General features: G+C 45.6%; 1 protein-coding gene across 4 annotated transcripts in view; it reads left to right on the top strand.

Annotated features, from left to right (window-relative positions):
- LOC142487228 (uncharacterized) overlaps positions 1 to 21,462 on the top strand; it is a 154,116-nt gene that overhangs the window by 52,645 nt on the left and 80,009 nt on the right. For all 4 annotated transcript variants that reach the window (XM_075586126.1, XM_075586127.1, XM_075586128.1 and 1 more), the window contains exon 7: positions 5,618 to 5,754. In XM_075586126.1, coding sequence (XP_075442241.1) covers positions 5,618 to 5,754 — 137 coding nt within the window. The remainder of the gene's footprint in view (positions 1 to 5,617; positions 5,755 to 21,462) is intronic.

A 21,462-nucleotide genomic window follows, 5' to 3' on the forward strand; every position in this document is an offset into this window, starting at 1 on the left:
ATCTCCTTTCTACAAGAGAACATAATTCACAGACAGACTATACTGAAGACTCTTTTATTACACCGTATAATGGTGCAACAAAACACATTAGAACATTTTTGTTTCAAATTTTTTTATTAGGCAATTATAACATTACACATTATTGCAAATACAGACAATATTTTGGCCTAATACACGTTTTTGCGTTTTAACTGAAGATGGGGGGGAAAGTCTCAACGTCCCCCTGTTCCTCTGGGGTCTGCCGGGGTGACGTGAGTGTGGAAACAGAAAGGGGAGGGGAAAAGAAAGGGAGGGAGGGAGGGGAGGGAGCGGGGGGGGGGGGGGGGAGGGTCCCCCCTCACATTAGAACATTTTTAAACAAACACTGGGACATTCTTAGAAGTTATATTGTTTTATATAAGTTTTTATCAAACCACCCTAGAATTATTTTTAGAAAGAATACAAATTTGAAAACAATTTTAGCCCCTATTGTATTAAGAATGGATTGTGAGCTCACTTTAGGTACTTGACTCTCACAGAAACCTCAGGGTTGCTGCAAATGTTCCAAACAGATGTATCCCATATTCCCACTTTGATATATCCAACCAGTCTATTGTAATATCATGTGTCACAGGAAATCCATTCAAGATTAAGGAATTAATAAACTGCAATAGCACCTATATTGTATACGCCCTAGAGTGCCCATGCAAAAAAACACTAAATAGGTAGAACTAAAAGAACACTAAAGACACATTTCATCAAGCATTATAGGAATATAGGAAAGGTTGTATAAACACTTTGCAGAACTCCCATAATTGCTAATCAGATGGATTGAAAATCAAAGAGATAAAGTTGGTCAACATGGGCAGCAGAGGGGGAGATCGGTTCAACAAGCTGTGTCGTCGTGAGACGTACGGGATTAGTGTGATTCAGACTCTAGCACCCCAGGGTCTCAATCTAGAAGTTGATTTGGCCGCTGTTATTCCATAATGTCCAATGATATCGAAAATTCAGTACCTTGTAGCATCAGTGGTTTTTATACTCTGTCTGTCTTCCCATGTTATTATATTAATTCTGCAGTAATGCATTTTTTCCCAAATACATTAATTTTTAACACTTCATTTATTTTTAAAAAGCGTGTTGTATGGTGCTCTATAGAAAAAACTGTGATAGCAGCGTTGAGTATTGCGTGGATTAAACAACCCTATGTTAGTAAATGTCCAAAAAGGATGTAACCTGGTTTAGAAATGATCCCACCCTGCACAGTAGTAAGGATAAATCATTTACACCTGCCGGTGACCAGTAGAATAACCATCCTATTTTATAACGACATAAAACGGGTCAAAATGGAACAGACTCACTTGAGATTCTTGTGGTAAATCGTCCTTTTTATGGATCCAGTGGCCCAGGGTTGAATGTGCCTCCGTCAATGAATAGACATCAGGAAGGTGGAAGAGAAGAAAAAACGGAGCACTAATATTCAGCAACCAAAAAAGAAGAACCACCAGGAAGCATTCCCATAAAATAAGCTAATTTAATGGAGTCAGAATTAGATACTACACACACCAACGCGTTTCGGACTATTAATAGTCCTTTATCAAGGTGAATACACATATCATGTGAAACATACATTTTATACAGAACCTGGCATGACGGGAACTAACCGCGACAACTTCCGGGTTAATCACCTGACCTGTGACATAAACTACCGGGAGGTGCAGCATGATAGCATGACCGCATCCGACGTGAAACGTCATTGCGCCGCAGTACCTGAGAGGCCTGGCATGTGCGTCCATAAGGAACGTGCATTACCAACCCAACCTCTCTGAGTCCTGAGGTGGGACAGCGCATGACGTAACCACGTCGATCGGTGCGTGAAAACTTCACAATGCATCATGTTGCTATGCAACGGGACCCCTGTCAATCTGAAAAATAAAAAACTTGAAAAAATAAATAAAAAAACTATTAGTACTATGTAATAAACAATGATATTCCCAATATGAAATATTAGGAATGCAACAAAAATTAAAATCCAATAAGAAAAATGAAATTAAAAACAATTACTTAACCAAACAACCTTAAATATAGGATATCTTTAGATCGTGACACGATTTATGAATGCTTGTGAGGGTTTTTGAACAACATAATTATATAGATATAATAAAGTAAGAAAGAATATTGAACCTTTCATATATAATATGACGTTATTCTAGACCTTTTAAGGAGAATATAGGGTGAGATACAATTAATAACACTTTCTAAAAAGGAATATCATAATTTTAGCATATAAACCCAATGTTTAATGGAGATATATATTATTAATTAGAAATATTTTTTATTATTAATTAAAAATAATTTTTATCAAGTGTTATTTTTGATATTCCGTGCTTATGCCTATACAAAAAGACTTCAAGGAGGAAGACATTGAAGTGTCAAGTAACCAAACAATCAAGTATCAAATAGCAAAGACCCTATATCCCAGTCAGAATTCAGACCATTGGGGATACGGGTTTGTAAGCTAAAAATCCAAAAGAGTTCTCTTCTATTAAGGATACTTAGTCTGTTACCTCCCCTAATGGGACATGGTACATGTTCGATACCAAAAAATGACAAATTGTTTACGTCACCCATACTACAGTTGCTAAAATGAAGGGGTACAGGATGATTAATATCCTTTTTAAGAATCAACCGAATGTGTTCAAGTATACGCACTTTTAAACACCGAATAGTTCATCCTACGTATTGCTTTCCACAACCGCATTTTAACAAGTACACCACATGTGTGGTATCACAATTGATAAATTAATTTATGTAATATTTTTTACCTGTTTTATTTGAAAAAAATTCAGAATTACATTCCATATATTTGCATGCTTTGCATTTTGAGCAAGCAAAACTACCCTTGGGTAAGTTCCTTGGCAGAACATTGGACGAGGAAAACAAACTAGGAGAAACATAATTTGCAATAGTTTTTGCTCTTCTGAAAACTAATTTGGACCCTTCCTCATAAATGGAGTGTAAAACTTGATCTGCAACTAACACTCCCCAGTGTTTTTTCACTATTTCCCTAATCTGATTCGCTTGATTGTTGAAAAGTGCAGTGAAGTTTTTAATAACACTTAACGACTGAAAAAGTCAACGTAGTCAGCAGGATGTGGTCATGCTATCATGCTGCACCTCCTGGTAGTTTATGTCACAGGTCAGGTGATTAACCCGGAAGTTGTCGCGGTTGGTTCCCGTCATGCCAGGTTCTGTATAAAATGTATGTTTCACGTGATATGTGTATTCACCTTGATAAAGGACTATTAATAGTCCGAAACGCGTTGGTGTGTGTAGTATCTAATTCTGACTCCATTAAATTAACTTATTTTATGGGAACGCTTCCTGGTGGTTCTTCTTTTTTGGTTGCTGGATATTAGTGCTCCGTTTTTTCTTCTCTTCCACCTTCATTTATTTTTAAACATGTATTTTTTTCATATGGATATATACATCGACCTATATATTCCCTGTATTCCACTATACATAAGTGGTCTTTTATATAATTTACCAAGCACCATGTGTTCAGTCTTAAATAAGAGAAATCATCCTTCATTGTTCCTTTATTATATAAAAAAAATTGATAAATTGTTCTAGCCATTTAAACCAGTTTTTGTTATAAAACAAAGTTGTAATATTATCTGGTATTTTGGCGATTATTCGTAATCTCCTTCCCCCCCCCCCTCCTGTTTGCTATTATATGATAATATCTTTACCTTTTTTTTCCTCGTCTCTTTTTTTACTTACTTACTCATTGCTCCTAAACCACTATGTTAAGTTTGATGCAATACATATAATCAATATTCCTCTAAGATGTAACTATGAAGGGTTAAAACACCCTATATAAGGGACATCAAGTGCACCTGTAGATCAACTCCTGATGAAGCAGATTAAAGAACTGTGAAACGCCTAGAGAAACTACAGCTGACAAACTGTTGAGGCTGTTACTATCAAACTGAATGCAATAGCTAGTCTGATCTTTGGAAAGACCAGGTCCGGCAGTAATGCTCAGACCAGTAACATCATCAAGCTACGACCCAGACGACGCCGGGCAGTGTGGAGAGGCATAGACACCGTATGACACAGGATTCTCTCCCTTCTGCAGGAGTGCCCCTGCAACATCCCCACATTGATCTCCGACACAGGTGATACCGTATAGTGAGACGGCATACTGACATCAGAGGATCCAGGTTTTCCCTTCAAGCTACAGAGAAATGCCAGCAGAGCCAATGGAGCCAGCAGTGACTGGATCAAATATCTAGACTGTTGCACAGATCAGCTACCTTTTTAAGATGCTCCCTTGAGTGCAATATCTTTTAATCCTACATGCTTTAATATAGGTTTTTACCTATCTTCTGTGATTAAAAATGGTTATACAGCAGGGCCCCGGGTATACGGCGGGTTCCGTTCCAGAGGCCCGCCGTATAGTGAAAATCGCCGGAAAGCGGATCCGGCGATTTTCAGTGCTGTGCATGCGCAAACCGGCATTTTTGCCGTTCTGCGCATGTGTGATCTATACGCTGCGCGCGCAACGTACGGTCTGCACATGCGCGCCGGGCGTACCCGCCCGTTCTACACTTGCGCGATTTAAAATTCACCATGGCGGCCCCCTTCTCGGTGCCGCCGTATCAGCGGAGTGCTGAAAAGCGGAGCACCGAGAAGCGGGGGCCCTGCTGTATTTTATGGTGCCCTTGTTTTCTGCGCTTCTATCATCTAATATATGGGTTTCTCTCATTGAGGTGACAAAGTAGTTCCCTCTTATAAGACGTTGCAACAGAGGCACCAGGAGACATTTTTAACTCCTTGTTTGGACTTTGTTTATTGGACATTTTCAATAAACATTCCAGTGAGGCGCAATCCATACATACCATTATATACAGAGGTTTGCAGAAGTAATCACCCCTTACCAATAATGTCACGTTTTTGTTATATTTCAAATAATGTATGCACAGTATTTCAAATAAATGTTTTTTTTTTAATTCTAAGCTACAAAGCTGTAGTGGTTAAACTGAACACTGGTTACACTGTTTTATAGGCGGAGGTTAAATGTCAGCAAAGGAAATCTACAAATTGACATTTACTAGTTGTATAAGAATTCAGCCACATAAGTCAGTACTTGGTAGAAGCACCTTTTTCCGCAATTACTGCTGTGTTTGTTTTTGGATTGGTCTCTACCTGCTTTGCACAGCAGGATAGTGACATTTCTGCCCATTCTTCACAGGAAAATTGATGCAGTTCTAATAAGTTTGTTGGGCATAGTCAATGGACTGCAATCTTCAAGTCTCGCCATAAATATTATATTGGGTTCAAGTCAGAACTTTGGGCCACTCAAGAACATTAATTCTGTTCTTGTTCAACCTCTCCTGTGGGGCTTTGGCCTTGTTCTTCTGGTCATTGTGCTGAGGAAGTGTGAATGTCCTCACCAGTTTCAGAGTCTTGGCTGACTCACACAGGGTCTCCTCAAGAATTTGCCTGTATTTTGCACATAATCCCTAAACTAGCGATCACATGACCCAGAAAGTCCAACCTACCAGCAGACATAGGGTCAGCAGACCTGTTAAATTTGATATTGAGCGCAATTTTTTTGTCCTCCTTCTCCTAGGGCTGGAGTACATATATGAATGCCATCCAAATGAAAGTGGCAATTTTATATACAGGTGCACTATATGTTGCTGTGAGACAAGCCTGGTGTATATGTTCACGCACGTTTTGGGGACCAAACACAGAACCGCTTACTTGGTAAGTTAGGCCATTCTGACATCTCTTTGAAGTTGGTTCTTATGTATGTATATGGTTATTTATATAGCACCACTAATGTACGCAGTGCTTTACAGAGTTATATGAGGAGAGCGGTACCTCTTCCCATAGTTGGAGAGAGTATAGAATACCCAGTAACTTTAGTCCCTTTAAATGAGGCTGTACTAGTTCAGCCTATTGACATAGAATATACACCAGTGAGCTATGGCTGTGTGGATACAACCTGTTAGCCTGGAATATAGTCCAGTACAGAGAGAAAATAGGGGAGCAAGGAATTATGTACTAATCATATGAATTAAAATGAACAAATATAAAAAATAAACACAATGGTGGGAAGGCTGCTGAATTGTAACCTGCCCACCTACTACACACAGAAGAGCACCAGGGTTAAGCACCACAATCAATGCAATTACTGTATGTTCCAATGGCGGGAGGGTGGATGGAGTAGAAATATAAAAATATATATCTTCCTCTATTAGATCCACTGGAATCCCAGATGAAGGTAGATGTTGGGATCCCTTCGTCTCGGAGTGCACCCCCACAATCAATTGCGAGGCCAGAGAGAGGTGTTTTAATTATTAAATTGAATCATTCGCACTCACATGTCATAAAAGTCCTAGGCTGCGACCGAGTAGTCCCTGCCCATTGCGCCGCAATAGTGTCCCTGCACACGCATCCGGTATAACGCTCTGGGGCACAGCTGATTCGCGATCCGGATGGACTGCTACGGTGGCCTCCCTGGAACAAAAAGATGAGCAACGCATTTCGCCGATTTGGCTTAGTCAGGCTCAAAGATTTTGCTGGTGAATGTGTCCGTGGTATAAGTGGGTATTCTGCTGGAGGCAGTGTGTCAGAGCACAGCCATAAATGATCAGGAAAGCAGCTTGTGGTTAAAAGATATTCTTTATTCGGACATCCATTATCCATAGTCATTTCAGAGCACTATTGATGAACTCTGTCCGTGGTATAAGCAGGCACTCGTTATCCATGCCCACCAGGTTATGACTACCGATTTAATTAGTAGCACCCTAATTGTAAGGGCTAGTAGTATACAGCAAAGGGTCCAAGAAATCTGGGTGCAAACTTCATAGAGGGTACTTTCAGCCTGATGTTCCTGGATGACAACCAGATCTTGTCGCCAAGTTTAAGGTCCAGAGCAGGTCTGCGGTGGCAATCTGCCTGATTCTTTTGCCTTGCGACTGCTTGCCTGATGTTGACCTGGATCTTTTTCCACAGGTCTTGTAAGGGTTTTATCCTGTCATCCAACGCTGAGACCCCTGAGGAGGGTGAAACAAGAGGAAGAGTGGAAGGGTTGAAACCGTAATTTACGAAAACGGCGACTCTAGGGTAGAGCTGCTTCATGCGTTGTTGTGGGCGAATTCTGCCCAGAGTAAGAGTTCCGTCAATCATCTTGGGAATCCGACGTAAAGCAACGTAGATACTGTTCAAGGCACTGGTTTGTCCTCTTCTTTTGACCATTGGTCTGTGGGTGGTATCCCGACGAGAGGCAAAACGAGCGCCAGAAATGAGAAATAAATTGCGATCCTCTATCTGAAACAATTTCCAAGGGTACTCCATGTAACCGAAAAATCTCCCTGATGAAGATGTCAGCTAATCTGGGAGAGTTGGGCAGGCCCTTGAGGGGTATGAAATGTGCCTGCTTCGAAAAACGGTCTACTACAACAAGAATCGTGTCCATACCCTTGGAACTAGGCAAGTCCACAATGAAATCCATAGACAAATGTGTCCATGGCCGATCCGGAACAGGTAGAGGTTGAAGGAGACCTGCAGGAGGTATCCTGGGTGTTTTAGTCCTGGCACACGTAGGGCACGCAGCTACAAAAATTATGTCCTGCTGCATTCCTGGCCACCAAAATGTACGAGTGATGCGGTCCAATGTCCTTTTGCTGCCGGGATGGACTGCAGTTTTGGACGAGTGGCTCCATTCGAGGACCTTCATACGGTGTAGGGGTGTCGTGAAGAGACAGTCCTGCGGAGGCGAGATGCCAGGAGGGATGTGGCTTTGTAGATGGACAGTGTCCTTGAGCGCTCTAAATGATGTGGCCGAGAGAATACATTTGGGCGATAGAATGGGTTTTGCTGATCCTCAGTCTTGTCATCCAGGGAAAATTGTCGAGAAAGAGCGTCAGCTTTAATATTCATGGATCCGGGAAGGTAGGAAATTATGAAATTAAGAGAAAAACAGTGACCATCTGGCTTGACAGGCTCCCAGGCGGCGTGCGCGTTCAATGTAAAGCAAGTTCTTATGATCCGTGAGGATGGTTATTGGATCTTCGTGCCTTCAAGCAGATGTCTCCATTCTTCGAGAGCCAGCTTCATGGCCAAGAGTTCCCGGTTCCCGACATAGTAATTGCATTGGGTCGGAGACATTTTTTTTTTTTAAATGCACAAGGATGCAACCTGGACAGGGAATTCTTCCTTTGAGACAGAACAGCACCTACACCCACATCTGAGGCGTCGACTAAAAGGGTAAAATGAAGTTTGGGATCAGAATGAATGAGTATAGGGGCGGACACAAAGGCCTTTTTGAGGCGGGTGAAAGACTGGAGGGCAGCAGCAGACAAGAAAGCAGGGTCGGCTCCCTTCTTGGTTAACTCCGTAAGAGGGGCTACTAGAAAAGAAAAGTTTTGGATAAACCTACGGTAATAGTTTGAGAATCCACGGAGGCGTTGTACTGCTTTCAAGTTAGTAGGTTGTGGCCAATCTAGGACGGCTTTGACCTTGGCGGGATCCATGGTGAGGCCGGTATCAGAAATGATGTAGCCTAGAAACATGGTGGATGTTTGATGAAAATGACATTTCTCCAGTTTGGCAAAAAGTTTGTTCTGGCGTAAGCGAAGGAGCACCTGTTTCACATGAGAGATGTGTTCCTGTCTGGATTTAGAGAAAATTAAAATGTCATCAAGATAAACGATTACAAAAGAGTTGAGAAGGTCTCTGAAAACTTCATTTACGAAATCCTGAAACACGTCTGGGGCATTGCACAGACCAAAAGACATGACCAAGTACTCATAATGTCCATCTCTACTGTTGAAAGCCGTCTTCCATTCATCACCCTGACGGATCCTGACCAGATTATAGATACCTCGTAAATCCAATTTAGAAAATATACTAGCTCATGTAATCGATCAAACAGTTCAGAAATGAGGGGCAAGGGATAGCGTTTTTTAACAGTGATTTTGTTAAGGGGCCAGAAGTCTATGCAAGGGCGTAAGGTCCCGTCCTTCTTCTTCACAAAGAAAAACCCTGCGCCCGCAGGAGAGGTAGATATACGAATAAACCCCTTTTGTAGTTCTCCGCAATATACTCCTTTATTGCCTTGGTCTCAGGCATAGACAATGGATAGGAAGTCCCTCTGGGGGGTGTAGTGCCTGGAAGCAGATCGATGGGACAATCGAAAGGGCGGTGAGGGGGAAGAATCTCCGATCTGACCTTATCGAAGATGTCCCAAAACTCGGCGTACTCATCTGGCAATTGTACCTTCTCCTTCTCTTTCTTCTCGGACACGTTGGTACTCCCGATGCTACTTGCTTCCAGAATGCAGTTTTTATGGCAAAAGACGCTCCATTGAATGGGTTCCTTGTTGAGCCAATCTACCAGAGGGTTGTGAATTGGTAGTCAGGGTAGCCCGAGGATCACGCTGCTGGAAGCAGTATGGATCACATTGAATTGGATATTTTCCAGGTGTGTGTCTTACACCTTGAGTTGAAGCACCTCTGTCTCCAAGGAGATGAACGCCGGATGCAGAGGTCTCCCGTCAATGGCTTCAAGAACAATGGGCTTCTTTCTGTGCCTGGTCGGAACCAGATGGCGTTCTGCGAAAGCTTGATCTATGAAGTTTCCTCCGGCACCTGAATCGATGAAAGCAAGCGTAGTTACTTGAAAGCCTTCCCCAAAGACTGTAATGGGGACAAGAATGCGAGACTTGTTATCAGTAGAAATAGGGGAGAGAAAAAGCATTCCAAATGAGACTCCCCCGGGACTCATGGGAACTTTGCGTTTCCCGACTTTTGGGAACAAAAATAGGCAAAATGCCCAGCAACACCGCAGTAAAGGCATAGGCCAGCATTTTTGCGTCGTAAATTCTCCGATTTGGAAAGGCTAGTACCCCCTAATTGCATGGGTTCGGATGTATCCTGGGTAGCAACCTCAGCAGAGCTCACCTGACCGCAATTGATCCGGGCTGGGATGGTACGATGGTGAACCTTCTCTGAACGTCTCTCCAGGAGGCGACGATCCACCTTGATACAAACAGCAATGAGCTCCTCCAAATCAGTGGGGCGATCATAGGCTGCCAACTCATCCTTCAAGGTTTCCGATAAACCTTGCTAAAGGCCGTGGCCAAGGCTACATCGTTCCAGTCGGTCTCTGCAGCTATAGTTCTAAACTCGAGAGCGTATTTGGCGCCTGAGGTTCTTGTAACGCACGAGAAAGGGTGCGAAAGTCCTCCTGAAGGGAGAGCATGGCTTGCTCGCTACCCACAATTTTTTCCTCTAAGGTAGCCAGGTAGCTTGCATGTGTGCACAGGACTCTTCCTACCTCAGCGGGTTTGAAGTTTGTGTGGCTGAGCATACTGTAACGCGTAGCTCACCACAAACAAAGCGCGACTGCGTTGCTGAGGTACGGAATTGGTTAACGCCAACCCACAGCCACGCGGGTGCGCCTAGGATGTAGAGTAGTCATTCAAGCCAGGTCAGGATTACAGATTGGAGAATAGTCAAAGTACTTGCCAGGTTCAGGAGTGGAGAGTTGCGGATCGTCAGAGTGCGTAGCCAAGTTCAGGATTGGAGAGTAGTGGATTGTCTGGGTACGTAGCCAGGTTCAGGATAGGAGAGTATCGGATCGTGGGAGTACTTTGCCAAGGTCAGGACTGGAGACAAGAGAATGGTCGTTCGTAGCCGGATCAGGAGAGGAGAGGTGCGGAATCCAAGAGACAAGCAGGGTCAGGCAACAAGAGGTTAATCAGCAAGGCAAGGTCTGGAGCAAGAATGCAGCAAGGCACGGCGTCACACTAGACTATGCTCAGCAATGAATGACAGCAGACTGAAGGTATATAAAGGCGGAGCCTCCAATAGCCAGCAAGGGTGGAACCAGGAAGTAAGCACCGATAGGCTGCTGGTGCACACAGGTGTGCTCTATGATGCATCCTAATCGGGGACGGGGGAGGAACTGCCCGCGCGCGTCACGGAGGTCAGGGGGTGTAGCATAGAGCGTGCGTCACTCCCACGCCAGTCCTGTCCATCACCGGGGCGTGGCTTGGACTGCGCTTCAGCAGGGAGGCTGACCAAACGCACTTGTCGTGCGTCAGAGCGGGGGCGGGGTCCAAATCCTCAGACAGGGGGTCAGGCCACGCAAGATGCGCACGTGCGTACTGTGACCACGAGACCGCGCATGCTGAGTGTCCGTCACAGAAGGCTTGTTGGGGTGAGGAGATGGTCTGCGACCGCCAGGATGGCGAATCCTCACACTCAGACATAGAATCCTTGGACATAGCTACATTGCTCATTGCTTTCACTGGTAGACAAGAGTACACATAGCATCTTGTCTTTCTTTAACTCAACAATTTGAACTCATTTTCACTTTTCACAACCAGAACCATTTTGCATACAAATTTTAAAAACAGTGTTAAAAACAGTACTTCCTGGCCAAATACATAGAGAATTGCTTATATTTCCCATGCCTTTGGCCGTCAGTGGTGTAATGAATGCATCAGTTTTACACAAATATTTGCACAGACTTAATCTCACAGATGCTGCTGCTATAAAAACAATAAAGATCTAGATAAAGATTGGTTTCTTACTGTTACATAATTTCGACTGAATTCTTCATAGTAAATTAATTAGTAGTAGAACTTTGTTCTGCCAGTTCTTTCTCTGCTCTGTTCCTAATACAATACTGAAAATCAGAAATTGATTAATAGGGAGATCCAAAGCAACAACCCAGTGGTAAGCTTAAAATTCCACTGGGCAAATTGTAATAAAAAAACTCTAATGTTTTGTCTTCTAAGAAAAGAAGTAATATGGTTTTTATAATGTATTCAACTTAAATGTTGTTCTCCATCCTTATATATCCACCCCCCCCCCCAAAAAAAAGCTGTGTGTGCTGTGCACGCGCATAGTAAGTGAAACTTCTTTGACTTTTGTCACAGAAATTGTGTTTGTGTTGGTGATGTTTTAATTAAAAATCAAAATACAATTTCATTGACAAAACGCAAATAAATTTGACTTATAACGCGCGTGCTCGGCACACATCCCCTGTATTAGCTATTTGCACTAAGTGTGAATTCCTTGTGTGTATGTGTGTCAGTCAGTGTGTGTGTGTATATATGTGTGTGTGTATATGTGTGTGTGTGTATATGTGTGTGTGTGTGCATGTGTGTCAGTCAGTGTGTGTATGTGTGTCAGTCAGTGTGTGTGTGTATGTGTGTCAGTCAGTGTGTGTGTGTATGTGTGTCAGTCAGTGTGTGTGTATGTGTGTCAGTCAGTGTGTGTATGTGTGTCAGTCAGTGTGTGTGTATGTGTGTCAGTCAGTGTATGTGTGTCAGTCAGTGTGTGTGTGTGTGTGTGTATGTGTGTCAGTCAGTGTGTGTGTGTGTGTCAGTCAGTGTGTGTGTGTCAGTCAGTGTGTATGTGTGTGAGTCAGTGTGTATGTGTGTCAGTCAGTGTGTGTGTGTGTATGTGTGTCAGTGTGTGTGTGTGTGTGTGTGTGTGTGTGTGTATGTGTGTCAGTCAGTGTATGTGTGGATGTGTGTCAGTCAGTGTATGTGTGTATGTGTGTCAGTCAGTGTGTGTGTGTGTGTGTCAGTCAGTGTGTGTGTGTGTGTCAGTCAGTGTGTGTGTGTCAGTCAGTGTGTGTGTGTCAGTCAGTGTGTGTGTGTGTATGTGTGTCAGTCAGTGTGTGTGTGTGTGTGTGTGTGTGTGTGTCAGTCAGTGTGTGTGTGTATGTGTGTCAGTCAGTGTGTATGTGTGTCAGTCTGTGTGTGTGTGTGTGTGTGTGTGTGTGTGTGTGTGTGTGTGTGTGTGTGTGTGTGTGTGTGTGTCAGTCAGTATGTGTGTCAGTCAGTGTGTGTGTGTGTGTATGTGTGTCAGTCAGAGTGTGTGTTTGTGTGTCAGTCAGTGTGTGTGTGTGAATGTATGTGTGTCAGTCAGTGTGTGTGTGTGTGTGTGTTTCAGTGTGTGTGTGTGTGTGTGTGTCAGTCAGTGTGTATGTGTGTGTGTGTGTGTGTGTGTGTGTCAGTCAGTGTGTGTGTGTGTGTGTGTCAGTCAGTCAGTGTGTGTGTGTGTGTGTGTGTGTCCTGCTGCAGTCAGCCCCCCGGCGACAAGTTAACAACCCTCCCTCACCGGACCGGAGCAGGAGCTTTTCCTCCTGCCCCGTCTGGCGGTGCTGCGTGATAGGGGGAGATACTCAGTGCCACACTCCCCCTCCCCGCCCCCCTCCGCAATGCTGCGCACCACATGACTGGGGGGAGAGCTCCCATTGGCCACACATGATAACCAGGAAGTGCCCGTGTCTGCCTGGTGCTGAAGGGCAAAGCGGAGGCCTCGGCTATCACAGCCGCCATGAGCTTGCCGGCGCTGCGGGAGTGGGAAGACCTGCAGGAGCACTACCAGGAGATCCAGGTCAGTGTGCTGCTGGGCATGCACCCGCCGGGGGCAGATAGCGGCTGCGCGCCACCCCCTCCCCACTCCTCCCGCGGTGATTGGAGTCAGTGGCGCCATCACAACAGCGCGGCATGGCAGCGGGCAGCAAGCGGGGAACGGCGGCCGTTAGGAGCATATGTCAGCGGCCGTGTGGGGGGTGCGGCGGCCATTAGGAGCGGCGCCGCCGCTGCTGATTTTTTGAGCGGTGTGGATCATGTCAGTGTTGGGGTCGGCTGAGCCAGAACACAGCCCGGCCTCAACTGCCAGCACTGACGTCACATCCATTTCATTTCTGTCTCCACAATCCATTTTTGCCCCAGTTCGAATGAGGTGCCACTAAAGAAGTTTCACTTCAAAAATAATTAAGGAGATGTGCTTACCATCCTCTCTGAGGTGGAATGGTAGACTTACTATATATTGGCAACATGCGATGTCACCTCACTGTACAACTGTATAAGACATGAGGATAGATGTGCAGCTGTTAGAAGGATGATTGAGACAGATCCTATGATCCAAAATGATCAGCGAGAATTTTTACGAGAAGGGATTGATTTTGTACTTAAGCACAACATATTTTGGTTTAACAACGTCCTCTTCCTACAGAAGTGTGGAACCGCAATGGGGACCAGGTTCGCACCAAGCTATGCCAACATCTTCCTGGACGGCTGGGAAGCCGACCGTGTGTGGTCAGGTCATGGGTATGGTGCGAGCCTGGTCCTCTGTAGGAGATATATAGATGATGTCCTCCTAATTTGGAAGGGTGATGAGCTGGCCCTGCCGGATTTCTTTTTGTATATAAATACCAATAAGCTCAATCTGGCATTGACATCAGAAATCAGCAGGGACAAAATCAATTTTCTAGATTTGACAATCTACATAGAAGGGGATGCAATAAAAACAAAGACATTCTTTAAGGAGGTGGATGCCAATAATAATCTTCTTAATACAAGCTGCCACCACCCCAAATGGCTAAGTAATATTCCATATGGACAGTTCCACCGCATTAGAAGAAATTGCACAGACGACTAAGTATTCAGAAACCAGATGGGGATTTAAAAAAATAGATTTGCGGAAAGGAACTATGATTCAGACATTTTAAGGAGGGCAGCGGGCAGAACATGTTAGCTAAAAAGGGAAGATTTATTAATTTCCAAACCACCAGCTGACAACAAGGACTCTACTGTCTCTTTTGTCACACAGTATAACACGTTGGCAAGTAATATTAATAAGATAATTAGAAAACACTAGCAAATAGTGCAAAAAGACCCAATCCTGAATGAGCATATTCCCTCTAACACATAAGTTATTTTTAAAAAGGCAAGGAGCCTCAAGACTAAACTAGCCCAAGTGTTTTTAAGAAAGAAGAGGTGCCACATCCACAACATTGGCTGCCAAAACCCAAAGGGTTTTTTAATTGTTTTACATGCAAAGCCTGCAAACAGGCATCAAAGGAGAAGTTACATTTCAAGTCAAGGGTAACAAGGGAGGATTTTAAAATTGATCACTATATCAGCTGTCGGAGTACATTTGTGGTGTATCTGCTAGAATGCCCATGTGGACTTCAGTATGTGGGACGTACCTCAAGATCATTGAGGGTCCGCATACTGGAGCACATGGGCAACATAAGGAAAAATCTGCAGACACATAGCGTGTCTAGACATTTCAGCTTGGCTCATGGTGGAAGCCCTCTAGGATTATTATACCAAATTTAAACCAGTATAAGCAATGTAGCTATGTCCAAGGATTCTATGTCTGGGACAGGGAAATGCTAACTATTCAAAGTCTATCTGAGTATCAGTAGAGAGAAAACGGAGGGTAATTTTACAGTGGAAATGTGAGAGATGGAAGGGGTCAAGGGACTAGTATTCCCAATTAGATAAATGTTATGTATTATAGGTGAAAGGTTTTCCATCCACCACATTGAGCCACTAACCATGGGGGGGGGGGGGGGGGTTGTATGGACATTTTTTATGGTGAAAAAGCCACACAGTATACATCAGTAACGATTACAATGGCACATTTTTGTTTTATTAGTTTTTAATACTGAGGACATTATGCGAACACGGATACCAGGAGGATATTATGGACGTCAGCTGTGAGGTTTGGCAAAGCATATACTACTCACCCTTACAATTAGGGTGCTACTAATTAATCGGTATTCAAAACCTGGTGGGCATGGACAAAGAGTACCTAATTATACCACGGACACATTCACCAGCAACATCTTTAAGCCTGACGAAGCCGAATCGGCGAAATGCGTTGCACAGCTTTTTGTTCCAGGGAGGCCACCGTAGCAGTCCATCCAGATCGCGAATCCGCTGTGCCCCAGAGCAGCCTAGGACTTTTATGACATTTATGACATGTGAGTGCGGATGATTCATTTTATTATTAAAATTTTCATATTTTAATCTAACACCTCTCTCTTGCCTCGCAATTGATTGTGGGAGCGCACTCCGAGATGAGGGGGTTTCAACATCTACCTTCATCGGGGAGTCCAGTGGATCTAATAGGGGAAGACTGGACTGCCAAGGGGAGAAGGAGGAAAGACATCCCAGATGTGTGTCACACTTACACAGGGCCGTGTAAGTGGTTAGATATATATTTCTACTCCATCCACCTTCCCCCCATATGAATATACAGTAATTGCATTGACTGTGGTGCTTAACCCTTGCGCTCTTCTGTGTGTAGTAGGTGGGCAGGTTACAATTCAGCAGCCTTCCCACCATTGTGTTTATTTTTGTATTTGTTCATTTTATTTCATGACTAGTACATAATTCCTCGCTCCCCTATTTTCTCTCTGTACTTGCTTTTAAGGATCCTGGATTGATCCTAGTGGGGTTGAGCAGCAGAAACGTGTTTTTCCCTGATTGTCTGTACCAGTGGGGAACATTCTTGCGACTTGTTCCAGGTAGTATCAGTTATTTTATAGCTGGTTTCTGAGTTTGCGCCTGAGTTTTCCTTGTATGGAATATAGTCCAGTATGTATTGCAGAATTGCAGTAGTAGTGTCCTTAGGGGGCTATTTGTATAGGTTGGTCAATGAATATATATAAAAATATAGCAATCACTAATCAGTCCTACTGCATCCAAACTGACGCCTATGTATTAGGCTGCGTGTAGCTGTAATGGCGGCTAAGGTTGAACCTGCCTGCGGAGAAAGTAAACCAGGTGTTAATGAGTTAGCCCTGCTTTAGGGAGAAATCATAATGATCTTTTTACTCAACGCTGTGTGTGGTAACCATGGCTACTAACCATCGTGGAGTTTGGGAAGTAATGCTGCCAGGTGCTCGTTAGTAAACGCTGCAGCTAGGGAACAACAGTGGACAGGAAGGGAGGGATAGGTATTCCCTAGTGATTGCCCTGTTAGCACTATGTCATTTTGTTGCATAGTGCTGGATCGGGAGGTAGTGTTGCCCCAACCTAATTCTGCTTGATTAGGGGATTAAGGTGTGTCTGCCTGCTGTGTGTTTTGTGGATGTAGAGCAGGAGAGTGCCCCCCTCTGTCGCGCCCCCCTTACCTGGTTTGGCGGCGTCACGTAACCCGGTTGCCATGGTTATGCTTCACAGCACCTCATCTGAATCCAGGTGAGTTGCAGAGGCCTCACGTGATCCCTCGCCATCTGATTTAAATGCTTTGGGGAAGAGCGCGGGGCCTCTGCAACCGCCCGTGCCCCCCCCAAAAAAACCATTCCGTGCCCCCCACTTTGTACACCACTGGTGTAGAGGTTGGAGGAGGGCTGCAGAGTGTTTTGTTGGTGTGTGTGTGTCTGCAGTGTGGGTTTACAGGGGGGGTGTAGAGGGAGGGCTACTGTTGTGTGTCTTGTGGGTGTTGAGGGGGACAGCAATCTGTTTTGTTGAGGTGTGTGTTTTCAGTGTTTTGTGGGTGTAGAGGGGTGCTGCAGTGTGTGTTCAGTGGTTGTAGAGGGTGGAGGAGGGCTGCAGAGTGTGTCGGTGTGTGTGTGTCTGCAGTTTTGTTGGTTTACAGGGGGGCTTATGGGTGTAGAGGGGGCTTCTGTGTTTGTTTTGTGAATGTAGGGAGTGGAGAGTTTGTTTATGTGTATATAGAGGGGACTGTGTGTATGTACAGTACAATTTCATTTTATTAAACACATGCAGTGAAATCATAAGTCTGTAGATTATCATGCTGATTAAAATCAATATGACTACAAAAGTGTCTATCTTTTTAATAAAAATAAAATAAGCCTATAATAGTAACAATCCCTTCAGAATAAGGCATTACTGGCCAATAATACCCTGGCTGGGTTAAAGTCACCCGGCTTTGCCTCGGGCCTTCAACTCTTTCTGCCAGGGTATTATTGGCCAGTAATGCCTTGTTCTTCAGGGATTATTACTTCATTCTATACTCTCTCCGCCTATGGGGTGAGGTATCTCTCTCTTTCATGTTATTCAATTGACCCTAGTGCACCCTGACTATTATTTACCCAAGGTTGAGCGGGTGGCCTCTCCTATATACTTTATAGCGTTATAATAGAGATTGTACAGGGAGATAATATACAAAATTACACAAGTGCGCTTAAGAAAATGTATTAGGGAGAGCCTACCCTACAGAGCTTACAGTCTAAATGATACAATGGGAGTAAGTGCAGTATGGAAAGTGTGAGGAGTAACCTTAGGCCTAGATTAACCAAGTGCTTCAACTAAGGAGGCAAGAATTCAGGCGTAACTTGCAGATGGGGTGGGAAGTGGATTGGTGAATGGTGGGGGGTGTAGGGAGTTTCACAGATAATGAGCCAAAAGGGTAAAAGGTTTGAGAAATTAGCGTGTAGTAGAGACTAATGAAGCAGAAGAGCAGCGGTCTTCAGTAGATCATAAGGGAGGAGACATCTAGATTTTAGCTGGGATGTAAGATGGGGTAGAAGTATATGTAAATGTTTGTGCATATATTCACTGTGCTACGTTTAAAATGGACAGTCAGCCTATTAAAGGGAAAAGAGCCTTTCCAAGAGCTACAGCACAAAGTTCCAGTCTTTCCCATGAAGATTATTTCTACAAGTGAAGCAGTAATGGAAGGTGAACAGGACAAGCTACACACAACTATTTGATATCACACGCAGAAAGCTCAAAATCGTGTGTGTGTTTTAAATGTCAATTGGTAACGATTGCTGGGAAGTCTGTGACCCCTCCTCCTTAGTTTTAAGCGCACCCATCCCACGTTTAATTACCAGGTCCTGGTACAAACGTGTGAATGACCAGTCTATTGAGACATTTCATCCTCCAGGAGACAGGTGAAGAGAGGGTTTAGAGGCAGTGCAGGACCTGCAGTAAAGGGTTTATTTACCTTGACATTGTTGCAGGCGTGTAATGCTTTTACCAAAGGATTTAATTAAATGACCCTTACTTATGAGAAGACTGATATATCGTATTTAGCTGAATAATGCGTCATATTGTGTGTAGCATTGTTTTTTTGTTTTTTTACATCAATGAAAAGAAACTTTTGAATGTTCTATTATATAATATTTAATTTTTTAATTATTGAAGTGAAACTTCTTTAGTGGCACCTCATTCGAACTGGGGCAAAAATGGATTGTGGAGACAGAAATGAAACGGATGTGACGTCAGTGCTGGCAGTTGAGGCCGGGCTGTGTTCTGGCTCAGCCAGACCCCAACACTGACATCCCAACCGCTCAAAAAACCACGCTCCTAACGGCCGCAATTCCCCCAACGTGCATTGCTACTGTACAGCGGCTGCCCGGGCTCTCTTTCCCAGCCGCAACATACGCGGCGGCGATAGCCGCCGGCGCCGCTCCTAACGGCCACAATTTCCCCCAGGTGGAGATGGGCACGGGCGGCATCCGGGGCAGCGGGGACCAGGCCCGGCTCTCCTGCTACAACCCGCTGACCGTCTCCTGGGACCAGGCCCGCTCTCTGTCCCAGCCAAGCGCTCTGCCGGGCTGGAGACTCAGACAGAGCCCCCCTGCGCATGCCATTCCTCCGCCGCCGTAACTTCCGCCGCTGCCCGCGCCCGCTGACATGCGCGGTAGTCATGGCGATGCTCACAGGCGGCTTGGAGTCCTCCTTGCGCTGCCGGGTGAATGAGGAGGACGGCTTTCCCCCCCTCCTCCTCCCCCGCTCAACATACTCACCGCCGTCACAGCTAACGAGTGCCGAGATCCTGCACTGGTGCGGCTGCGCCGAACTGCTGCTGCTCTCCGCGGGGGCCCACCAAGTTAAGGAGTTCTCCAGCTTCGAGGCTGGCGCTGCCAACCAGTCGAAAGCTGTGTTCGTGGTGAGCTGCGGGGGTGAACTTCACGGCTGAGGTGATGTGGGCGCCGCTGCTGCTGGTCCCGATCTCCCCGCACCTATTCCTGGCCCCGGCCTTCTCTCTCTTCCCGCTGCTACCTGGCAGAGACCTGCAGGCTCTCAACTGCAGCTGGCCGCACAAGAAGAGGATCCCGGGGCTGAGGACGTGGAGCTGCCCTCCTTGCCCCCCGAGCTACAGCTTCACATCCGGAGCCTGGTTTCAGGACTCAACCACCTGATGGAGGGTATCGGGGTGAGAGAGGAGTGCTTCTCGCCTCCTGCTCCAGTAACGCGGGAAGCGGGGGGGTTTGAGCGTGCCGCTTCCCACGCAGCACTGCCGGAGGGGGGGGGGTGAGAGAGAGTCAGGAGACTCTGCCAGAGCCCCCGTGGGTCCACAGCTCGGGGGGGGGGAGAGAGTCAGGAGACTCAGCCAGAGCCCCCGTGGGTCCGCAGCTCGGGGGGGGGGAGAGAGAGCCAGGAGACTCAGCCAGAGCCCCCGTGGGTCCGCAGCTCGGGGGGGGGGAGAGAGTCAGGAGACTCTGCCAGAGCCCCCGTGGGTCCGCAGCTCGGGGGGGGGAGAGAGAGCCAGGAGACTCAGCCAGAGCCCCCGTGGGTCCGCAGCTCGGGGGGGGGGAGAGAGTCAGGAGACTCTGCCAGAGCCCCCGTGTGTCTGCAGCTCGGGGGGGGGGGTCTTGGGAGGGGAGTCAGGAGAGAGGGGGCAGGACAAAGAAATAGAGACACACATACACATAGACTGACACACATACACACACACAGACTGACACACATTCACACACACACTGACTGACACACATACACACACACACTGACTGACACACATAAACACACACACTGACTGACACACACACACTGACTGACTGACACACACACACACACACTGACTGACACACACACTGACTGACACACACACACTGACTGACTGACACACACACACACACACTGACTGACACACATACACACACACACACACACACACTGACTGACACACACACTGACTGACACACACACACACTGACTGACACACACACTGACTGACACACATACACACACACACACACACACTCTGACTGACACACACACACTTGCTGACTGACATACACACACACACACACACACTGACTGACACACATACACACACACACACTGACACACATACACACACACACTGACTGACACACATACACACACACACACACTGACTGACACACATACACACACACACACACACTGACTGACACACACACACACACACACTGACTGACACACATACACACACACACACTAACTGACACACATACACACACACACACTGACTGACACACATACACACACACACACTGACTGACACACACACACTGACTGACACACATACACACACACACACACACACACTGACTGACACACACACACACACTGACTGACACACAGACACACATACACACACTGACTGACACACATACACACACTGATTGACACACATACACACACACACTGACACACTGACTGACACACATACACACACACACTGACACACTGACTGACACACACACACTGACACCCACACATACACACACACTGACTGACACACACACACACTGACTGACACACACACGCACGCACACTGACTGACACACACGCATGCACACACATACACACACTGACTGACACACATACACACACACACTGACTGACACACATACACACACACACACACACACTGACTGACACACATACTGACTGACACACGC

The sequence above is a fragment of the Ascaphus truei genome, chromosome 2, assembly GCF_040206685.1.
Source record: "Ascaphus truei isolate aAscTru1 chromosome 2, aAscTru1.hap1, whole genome shotgun sequence".
Classification (NCBI taxonomy): Eukaryota; Metazoa; Chordata; class Amphibia; order Anura; family Ascaphidae; genus Ascaphus; species Ascaphus truei.